This window comes from Otolemur garnettii, unplaced genomic scaffold (assembly GCF_000181295.1).
Source record: "Otolemur garnettii isolate 467f Iridium unplaced genomic scaffold, OtoGar3 scaffold00018, whole genome shotgun sequence".
In the NCBI taxonomy this organism is placed as follows: Eukaryota; Metazoa; Chordata; class Mammalia; order Primates; family Galagidae; genus Otolemur; species Otolemur garnettii.
Genome location: NW_003852413.1, coordinates 16,100,659 through 16,110,921, shown reverse-complemented (window position 1 = coordinate 16,110,921; position 10,263 = coordinate 16,100,659). Strand labels below are relative to the sequence as shown.

General features: G+C 39.5%; 1 protein-coding gene across 2 annotated transcripts in view; it reads right to left on the bottom strand.

Annotated features, from left to right (window-relative positions):
- Positions 1 to 1,682: 1,682 nt before the first annotated feature.
- CCDC47 (coiled-coil domain containing 47) overlaps positions 1,683 to 10,263 on the bottom strand; it is a 29,319-nt gene continuing 20,738 nt past the window's right edge. The window contains exons 8-12 of one of the 2 annotated variants that reach the window (XM_023511059.1): positions 9,565 to 9,650; positions 8,021 to 8,079; positions 7,533 to 7,642; positions 6,671 to 6,838; positions 1,683 to 3,388 (exon numbers count right to left, since the gene is read on the bottom strand). In XM_023511059.1, the coding sequence (XP_023366827.1) occupies positions 3,308 to 3,388; positions 6,671 to 6,838; positions 7,533 to 7,642; positions 8,021 to 8,079; positions 9,565 to 9,650 (504 nt within the window). In that variant the 3' untranslated portion in view covers positions 1,683 to 3,307. The remainder of the gene's footprint in view (positions 3,389 to 6,670; positions 6,839 to 7,532; positions 7,643 to 8,020; positions 8,080 to 9,564; positions 9,651 to 10,263) is intronic. The other variant, XM_003786203.3, reaches the window with a different exon arrangement.

The window sequence follows — 10,263 nt, the reverse complement described above, 5'->3', positions numbered from 1 at the left end:
CCCTTCCCACTGAGCCAGAGGTGCCGCCCAGAGTACCCAGTTTAAACTGAGTACACCTGGCCTCTTCAACCTGCCACATAACTGTGAAAAAGGTAAAACTAATTGCCTATGAAACTCAAGTGAGGAATACAGGGAAATGTATATGATGTGCAGAACAGGCTGAACAGGATTATTTAAGAGCACTTTATATCTCAAAGCACTTTACAGGTATTATCTAATATGATACTTCCACAGCCATCTTAGAGATGAGTCATATGATAATGCCTTACCAAGTCTGTTTCCCTATGGGCACCTAGGTCTCTGCCCACAAATCCAGAAATCTCTCCCCAAGCAGAAACCTAGCTTCAACTCCAGGTTTGCTACAACTTTGCTAAGTGATATATCTATACACAAGAAAAATATGAAGAAAGCTATATGGCTGGGCATGGTGGCTCATGTCTGTAATTCCAGCACTCTGGGAGGCCAAGGTAGGCAGACTGCCTGAGCTCACAAGTTCAAGACCAGCCTGAGCTAGAGCAAGATTCCACCTCTAAAAATAGCTGGGCATTGTGGCAGGCAGCTGTAATCCCAGCTACTCGGGAGGCTGAGGCAAGAGGATTGCTTGAGCTCAAGAGTTTGAGGTTGCTGTGAGCTGTGACAACACAACACTCTACTGAGGGTGACAAACTGAGACTTGGTCTCAAAAATAAACAACCCTCCCAAAAGTTATACTATTCAGATGAATTAGGTAAATTTGAAAAGAATAGTTTTAAAAGATAAAGATAGTAACAAAGCATCCATGAGCTATGATGTCACTGCACTCTAGCTCAGTGAGATCCTGTATAAAAAAAAAAAAGAAAAAAAAAAGGAAAAGGAAAAACTTAGCACTTGGAGAATAGTCCTAAATAATGCCTTACCTTTGTAAAGTGCTTAGTAGTTTACAAAGCAACTTTACATATACAGTGTTATCTCTTGGTGTTGACCTACCTATGAAGTAGGTAGAACAAATAATTATTATTCCCACTCTATAAAATTTAATGACTTACCTAAAGTTAAGGGAATAGTAGTTTCGCTGGCATTAAAAGCCAGGTCTTTGTCTTTCAGTTCAGTGCTTATTTCAGCATTGCTAAGTGACCAGGATGGAGGACTTAGTGGTTTTCCAGTGTGTGACAGTAAACAACATTCTCCTCTTTGACTTAGCATTCATAGCAGAGTTAACAGTCTTCAGTCAAGAGGGAGACTCCAGGGAGTAGCCCATTGATAACTTATGGGGCTCTAAAAATATAAAACATTCTAAAAGTAATTAAACTGTAACAAGGGGGTTATCCAAGATCAACTCTTTATTTTTTGAGAGTCTTGCTTTGTTGCCCTCAGTAGAGTGCCCTGGCATCCTATCTCACAGCAACCTCAAACTCTTAGGCTCAAGCGATTCTTTGCCTCAGCCTCCCAAGTAGCTGGGACTACTTTTGCTATTTTTAGATATGGGGTCTTTCTATTGCTCAGGCTGGTCTTGAACCCATGAGCTCAGGCAATCCACCCACCTTGGCCTCCCAGAGTGCTGGGATTACAGGTGTTAGCCACTGTGCCCAGCCAAGACCAACTCTTTATTAGGTAAAGTATTTCAACACTGACTTTGAACAGAAAGAACTTTCCTATGGGTTTATGCTCTTACAGGACAACTCCAAAAAGTCAAGGTGGCACTCTGAGATTTTGACAATCAGTTTAATATATGTCCACAGGTAATTCATATGAATGCTTAAATTACAAAATTAGCTGCCATGGTCCGGATGTATGGGACTTTAAGAAAGCTTTTATTACTTAAAAGATAACTAAACATATCAACTTTGACTTCTAGAATATATTTTAAATGTCTATAAAACAAGGCTAATTCCAGAATTATATAGCATTAAAGTAACAAAATTTTGTTATTTTTATTTTAATAACTTAATTTCATGAACTGTTAAAAAAACATTACATTTGTATCATCTCTCAGTTTATACATTTCTGTATTAACCTAGAGAAAAACCCATGTGAAAAGTTTCCATGCAGTTAAAAGGCAGCAGCACATGCTGTTTTCACAGCAACTTCTTGTTATTGCCTCAGAACAGACCTGCACATAAAGCAATCAACAAAATATACCCACCCACCCCACTCCCACCAGAAAACCCAACCCTTTCCCATCCCCAGCAAAAATTACCTGGTACAAGCAATGACCTAAAAAATGCTTTCTTAGTAGGAAGCATTTATAAAATGCAGAGATCTGTACAAGCTAAATGCTTGTGCAGATAGATGGGCCTCTCCCCCGAGAATATTCCCCTCACAAGGCAGAAAGACTCTCAATAATTTGGGAAAGCTCATTTTTTGAAGTATACTTATGCATATTCATGGCTATTTCTTCGAAAGAACACACCCAGCTTCAACTATAGAAGAGATAAAAGCAGAGGGAGAAGCAAAGGTACATAGCCATAGCACAGAGAATAGAGCTTCTCCATGAACATCCAATAGATTGCAGCGACCCAGAAGGAAAATGTAAGACTTCACACAGATCAATGATCTAACTGTGAACTAATCTAAGTGAAGTGTTAACTTTTCATGCATATGTTACTCAAGAAAAATAAACATACAACCATTTAAAATGAAAGCATTCACACTGTCATTAGCTCATGGTATCAGGTAAGGAGAAAACTGTGCTCCTGTACTATCTATCCCTAGAATTATTCATGTAGTATCTTAATACTTACAGATTTCCTATCATACTGTCATCAGCACCTCCCATCCATGAAACATACACTGCATTGAGTCCCTAAAATTTCATTACTACATATAGTGTTCTAAATTTTATGTTTTTACAAGTTTAATGTAGACACAGAAAAAAACACCAAGCAATGTTTATTGTGCAATTCCAATAGCTATTTGTGGAATCTTTTAGAGTAAGTCTTCATAGCCATTTCAACTGCCTAGTTTAAACAAAAAGGAACAATCTACCTATAAGTTTCATGATACTTCTTCAAACACTGAAGTACTAAAAGCACTGCTGATTCACGTTATAATTTTAAAAATATGTTAAAACTACAGATTTCACTATCATTCCTTTTATAAAATAATCAAAATAATTTGATTATCCAGAAGAAAATTACTGAAACAGAGACTTTTTCAATCTACAAACCCTGTAAAACTCCAAACCAAAAGCAGAGTAGAAGATGAATTAAAGATTTCTCAGTTGGCTGGGAGTGTCTGAAATTTAAGGAGAGAAATGGACTGGTGTTCTTTGCATCCTGTGACTTCAGAGCTGACAGGTGGCATCAAAACTCAAGTCTCTGGGATGACTTTACATGGCTTTTACTTTGATTTGTTTCATCTTCATTTGCTTCTTCTCTAACTTCTTTTGCTCACGCCTCAAAGCAGCTTCCTAGAGAAAGAGGCCAAGGGAGCAGGGGAGAGAAAGAACCCAAACTAAGCTCCAAGTTCATGTTAAACCAATCAAAACTAAAATACTGCCTACAGTATTATTCAAAAACTTAGGCTTGGTCCCAGCACAGTGGCTCACGCTTGTAATCCTAGCACTTGGGAAGATGAGGCGGGTAGATTGCCTGAGCTTACAGGTTCGAGACCAGCCTGAGCCAGAGCAAGACCTCATCTTGATAAATAGCCGGGCATTGTGGCAGGCGCCTGTAGTTCCAGCTGCTTGGGAGGCTGAGGCAAGAGAATCGCTTAAGCCCAAGAGTTTCCACACTATGAAATATATACATTAAACACATAGAGAACCAGATGAAGTGTTAACAATGGTTATCTTTAGGAGTGAGGGTTGTCTGTAGGATTATTATATTATTTTTATATCGTAACTACATGGTAATTAAGGCTAATTTTAACATTTGTGTATATGTTTCTTTATATTTTCTAAATTAAATATATCAGAAGATTAAACAAACAAAAAGCTACACTAGCAGTGGCAGGGAGGTCCTGCTCATTTGTATGGATGTGTCGTTCAAGTCAGAAATTGCCTATAGTTTTGTCTTTCTTCCCTTCCTTTTTTATTTATTTTAGAGATCTCATTCTGTCACCTAGGCTGCAGCATAGTGGTGAACTCGTAGCTCACTGCAACTCTGAACTCTTGGGCTCAAGTGATCCTCCTGCTTTAGCCTCCTGATAGCTGGTATTACAGGTGTGTACCACTGCACTAGGCTTATAGTGGTGGTTCTAAAAAAGTAAATGCTTTATGTCTACAGAAGATTAAAATCTGACTCAAGTTAAGTTTCAGGCTCCCCTTTTCCTTTAACTCATTGTAATTTAAAAGCTTAGAAATAATTTCCTTTTCATAGAAAAATAAAAGACATTCCGTATTAATGATTCCTTATAGATTATTCACATATATACATTAAAAAGCCATTTTTATTTATAAAGAAGACTATAGAAAGATAGAGATATATTTTCAGGGCAAATAGCCTATCACTAAACCAAACCAAATGAAACACAAACTGATGAGAAAGGGTAAGACTGCTCCATGGTATCCTCTGCACTTCACTGAGCAGCATTAAGGATTTTACTGGCAACGGCAGGGCCACATAGTAGCTTACATTTTCTTGGAAACATGCCCCCTTCACTTATGAAAGAATTTTCTTCAATCTTCTAATATTATTTCAATTAAAATTTATAACTTCTTCTTCTCTTTTCTTTTTTTTTTAGCAACAGAGTCTCACTTTATCACCCTCAGTAGGTGTCACAGCTCACAGCAACCTCCAATTCCTGGGCTTAGGTGATTCTCTTGCCTCGGCCTCCCAATTAGCTGGGACTACAGGCACCCACCACAACACCCCGCTATTTTTGTTGTTGTTGCAGTTTGGCCAGGGCTGGGTTTGAACCCAACACCCTGGATATGTGGGGCCGGCACTCTACCCACTGAGCCACAGGCGCTGCCCAAAATTTATATCTTCTAACACTTTACTCTTCTCTTTTTTTGGCCAGTATTTACAAAGTTTAAAATTATTTTGGAGGGGCCAGGCACAGTGGCTCATGCCTGTAATCCTAGCACTCTGGTAGGCTGAGGCAGATGGAATGCCTGAGCTCACAGGTTCAAGACCAGCCTGAGCTACAGTGAGACCCTGTCTCTAAAAATAGCTGGGTGTTGTGGTGGGCATTAGTAGTCCCTGCTACTCAGGAGGTTGAGGTAAGAAAATCTCTTGAGCTCAAGAGTTTTTTTTTTTTTTTTTTTTGGCCGGGGCTGGGTTTGAACCTGCCGCCTCTGGCAAATGGGGCCGGTGCCCTACCCTTTTGAGCCACAGGCGCCACCTGAGCCCAAGAGTTTGAGGTTGCTGTGAGCTATGACACCACAGAACTCTACCAAGGGCTACAAAATGAACTATGTCTCAAAAAAAAAAAAAAAAAAAAGAATTATTTTAGAACTGGCCTATAGCATCTTATGTCACAAAAATATTAAAACATGCTGATCTTTGAAAGATATACTACAGTCTAAAGCCTTTTAGGTTTAGGGCCTATAGTTACATAAAAAACAAGGATGAGTATGGTGGCATGTGCCTATAGTATTCCCTGCTAGTTGGGAAACCAAGGCAGGAGGATGGCCTAAGCCAGGAGTTTGAGGATATAGTGAGCTATGTATGATCATGCCATTGCAGTCTGGCTGAGGTGACAAAAAACAAAACAAAACAAAACTGTCTCAAAAAATACCAGGCCAGGCCTGGTGGCCTGTGCCTGTAATCCTAACACTCTGGGAGGCTGAGGTGAGTGAACTGCTTGAGCTCAGGAGTTCCAGACCAGCCTGAACAAGAGTGAGACCCCATCTCTAAAAAAATAGCTGGGCACTATGGCAGGCACCTGTAGTCCAAGCTACTTGGGAGGCTGAGGCAAGAAAATCACTTGAGCCTAAGAGTTTGAGGTTGCTGAAGGGAGGAGGGAAGGAGGGAGGGAGGGAGGGAGAGAGGGAGAGCAGAAGGGAGGGAAGGAAGGAAGGAAAGAAAGGAAAAAGGAAAGGAAAGGAAAGAGGAAAGGAAACCAACTAGGTAACAAAAATATAAACAAAAAATATTAGAATTCCCTAATCAAATTTTAAATCACATGTAACAGTTTTGTTTAGGTTATGGGGCACATGTGTGGGATTCTATTAAAATTCCTAATTTCTAGCAGGGCATAGTGGCTCATGACTGCAATCTTAGCACTTTGGGAGGCCAAGGCAGGTGGATTGCTTGAGCTCAAGAGTTGGAAACCAGCCTGACCAAAAACAGAAAAAGTAGGCAGGGGTTGTGGCAGGTGCTTGTAGTCCCAGCTACTCGGGAGGCTGAGGCAAGAAGATCACTTCATCCCAGGAGTTTGAGGTTGCTGTGAACTGCCATGTCATGGCACTCTACCCAGGGCAGTCTCAAAAGAAGAAGTCTGATTTCTTTCTACTGCAGTGTAATTTGGCTGGAAAGACAATAGTGGAACTTTCAAAATGAAATTGTGCTAGGGGAACAGGATAAGTCAGATCATTGTCTAGATTCATCGACTCCAACTGCATAGATTGAAAGATTATTTATACTTCATAGTACTATCAACTGATAGAATGTCTCAAATGCTGAGAATATGCTAAACTTTCAGCCTGTGTACATTCCTACACAGAATTACTTTAATAACAAAAATTACATGAACAGGCTCTTATAAAGCTCAGTTTTACCCCAGAGATAAGGAAAGTTTGTCTTACTTCCAGCCTGCGCTGTTTCTCAGGATCTTCCTCATTCATGATTCGCTCTTTCTCTGCTCTTTTCTTTTCTTCCCGCCGAGACTGTGCAGCTTCCTGTCTTTGCACATGTGTCAGCTTCAAGAAGTTCTCTTCTACACGAGCACGGTTCTTATCTGCTTTTTGTTTGCCCTTTTCCCAAGAAACAAAGTGTTCCATAAGAAATCCATTTCCACCCAACAGAAGCAAAATCCCATTTGGCCTTTACTTATTTATTTATTTTTTAATTTGTCTTTTTTTGAGGCAGAGCCTCAAGCTGTCGCCCTAGGTAGAGTGCCATGGCCTCACAGCTCATAGCAACCTCCAACTCCTGGGCTTAAGTGATTCTCTTGCTTCAGCCTCCCAAGTAGCTGGGACTACAGCCACCCGCCACAATACCCGGCTATATTTTGGTTGTAGTTGTCATTGTTGTTTGTAGGCCCGGGGTGGATTCAAACCCGCCAGCTCTGGTGTATGTGGCGGTGCCTTAGCTGCTTGAGCTATAGGCACCGAGCCACTGGCCTTTTATAAAAGTCTTCCCTTGGCTTCTTTGCCCCGGCAATGGAGGCCTGTTTGCTGTCTATGCGGTAGGTATCTTGCTCTGTGTTCCTATACCTTGCTATTGCTCTGTAAGCCTAAACCTTGCTCTTACTATGTAAATCTACCTTTCTCTTCTATTCTTTGCTCTATGTTTGCCTTAAAAAAAAAAAAAAAAGTATTCCCATTTGACATTTTCCAGTCATTTAGCAAAGATTCAATTATTGAAATCACTGATAGCTTTCTCACCCTACCACCTGAAAAAACAAAATAAAAGGTGCCAATTTATAATAAAAGCTTTGGGTCTTACTTCTCTGTTGAGTCGGAACTTTTTGGCTTTATCGATAGAGTAAATCACCATGTTCATCAGGGGTAGCAAAGCCTCCATATCCTTTGGGTAAGTGTTACCTGAGCCAGGTACTGGAAAACAAAGTCATTTTTCCTATGAATTAATGGCAGCATTAATAGTAATATTCTAACCATTTTTTTGTTAATAGGATATTTTCTCTGCCTCTTTTCTTAGGCAGTTGAAATGTAGCAGAAAACAGATATTAAAATATATGATATTTTACTATTAAATATTAACAGTAAAATTAGTAAATTTTAGTAAAATAGTAAAAAACTAAGTAATATTTTACTAAAATACTACTATAAACCCAGAAACTCTATGGGAATTAAGGGTGCTTAGTAACAGAAGTCAATGAGCAGACATAGGGTTAGTTTTAACATAGTTTTATGGCTCTCATTTAGATCATCTCTCAGAAAACTAAGAACCCAGACAGATCCCAGGATACTTACCATTAAATGTAAACAATAGTGTCCTCTTAGTGTCAGGTAGCTTCAAAGGCTGACCTTCCCTGTCATAAAACAAAAGGCTATTAAGAAGGAACACAAAAAAGATATTTTCCGTATATTCAAGTCAACAGATTCACTTGGTATTTGGCTTGGCAATCCCAAATCAAATATAATCTCAGAGCCTGAAGAAGGTTTACCGGTCATCTGCTCCACTTGCCTATCTGATGGATACATTCCCAAGTGATCTTTATCCTATACTTGAACACCTCCAGTGATGTTCCTTCCAGGCAAGGTATAAACCATGTCCACCTGGGGAGCCAAAAATGAGCCTATATTTAAATGTGAGGTCGATATTTTAAATAACATTTTTGCTTATTTTGATGGATTTATATGTTTTATTTCCAACTCCCATGCTATCTTCCTATAACAAAGCATCTTATTTTTGAGTTAGGCTCAGAAAAAATTTAGGGATAAGCCCAGTGTCTTGGCAGGTGCCGGTGGAGCCAGCAACTCGGGAGGCAGAGGTAAGAGGATCACCTGAGCCTGTGAGTTTGAGCTTGCTGTGAGCTATGATGCACAGGTACTCTAGCCTGGGACAACAGAGTGAGATTCTGCCTCAAAAAAAAAAAAAAAAGAAAAGAAAAATTGGGAATAGTATATATAATTTAGTTCTGTCACTGAAGATTCCTTTGTCATCTGTGACTATCGATCCTTTGACCTACTGCCCTTTTTTCCACAAACAAAAGGCTTGAGGAATGCCACAATGGAAACTTTGTCCCCAGTGTTGTCACTGAGTTGAGCAAGGCAAGGATGATGCTGCACTATCTAGAGGAGTAAATACTTGAGTAATCTTAACATATGACTAAAATCCATAGTGGCTTTTAAATGTATTCCACAGCCTATGAGAGGGTAGCCTTTAAAGCTGAAAATTTAGGTCACAACCCGTTCCACACCTAAGAATCATGTTAAATAAACATGCTTTCCGGACACAAGCTGTGAGTTCAAAGAACAAATCCAAGCCCAAAATATGTACACTTGAACAATATTACTATAAACCCAGAAACTCTATGGGAATTGAGGGTGTTTAGTAACATGCTAGGAAAGGATACAACCACCCAACTATTCAAAGAGAGAAGCCAGAAAAAGTCATCATAAGTTACAAAATACACAAATTTGCAATCAAATGCAAGTCAAACATCATAAATTAATATCAAAAAAGAAAAAAAAAAGAACCCAGACTACAAAGGAAAAAGAAATGAGCTATTGGATTTCTTAGCATCAGCCATTCTATATGATTCTCTTCTCCCTCATTGGGTGGTACAAACATGCAGGGACACACACAGCCTGGGGGAGGGCAGCTCATGTGTCTGTCTCATAATGGGCATTCAACAACCTCCCATGATGCATGCATTCAGAGAAAAAGAAAAGTTGGAGGCCTGTCACCAACTTCTCTCACTAATTTGATAGGGGAAATTATAGAAGCACCTTGCAGGTATTTCAACACAGAAAATGAGGGAGGAAAATTAGTGTTTTTATCTCATACGTACTCTTGCATAATTTTTGGACCAGAGAACTGGTCTGAAAAGTGAACGGATTCAATCTTGTCAGCATAGTGTGTAAGAAAGTGAACCATCTGAAAAAGAAAAATATTGAATTTTCAAAGTAGAGTTTGATGCATTTCCCTTTTTTCACAAAGATATTCACTCTTCTATCCTCCTTACTTTTACACAATGTCACTAAGACCAAAGCTTTTTAAAAATTAAATAAGGGAGCTGTACATAGCGGCTCACACTGTAATCCCAGCACTCTGGGAAGCTAAAGTGGATGGATTACCTGAGCTCACACGGGTTCGAGACCAGCCTGAGTAAGAGCAAGACTCTGTCTCTAAAAATTGTTGGGCATTGTGGCGGACACCTGTAGTCCCAGCTACTCAGGAGGCCAAGGCAAGAGAATCTCTTGAGCCCAAGAGTTGGAGGTTGCTGTGAGTTATGACACCATGGCATTCTACTGTGGGTGATAAAATGAGACTGTTTCAAAAAAAAAAATTAAATAAGGAATTTCTCTAAAATGAAACAAGTACCCTTCTTTAGTCATACCAATGATCAAAAAAAAAATTTTTTTTTGAGACAGAGTCTCTCACTCAGTCGCACTGGATTTGAATGCTGTGGAGTTATTGTTCACAGCAACCTCAAACTCTTTTTTTTTTTTTGAGACAGAGTCTCAAGCTATCCCCCTGGGTAGAGTGC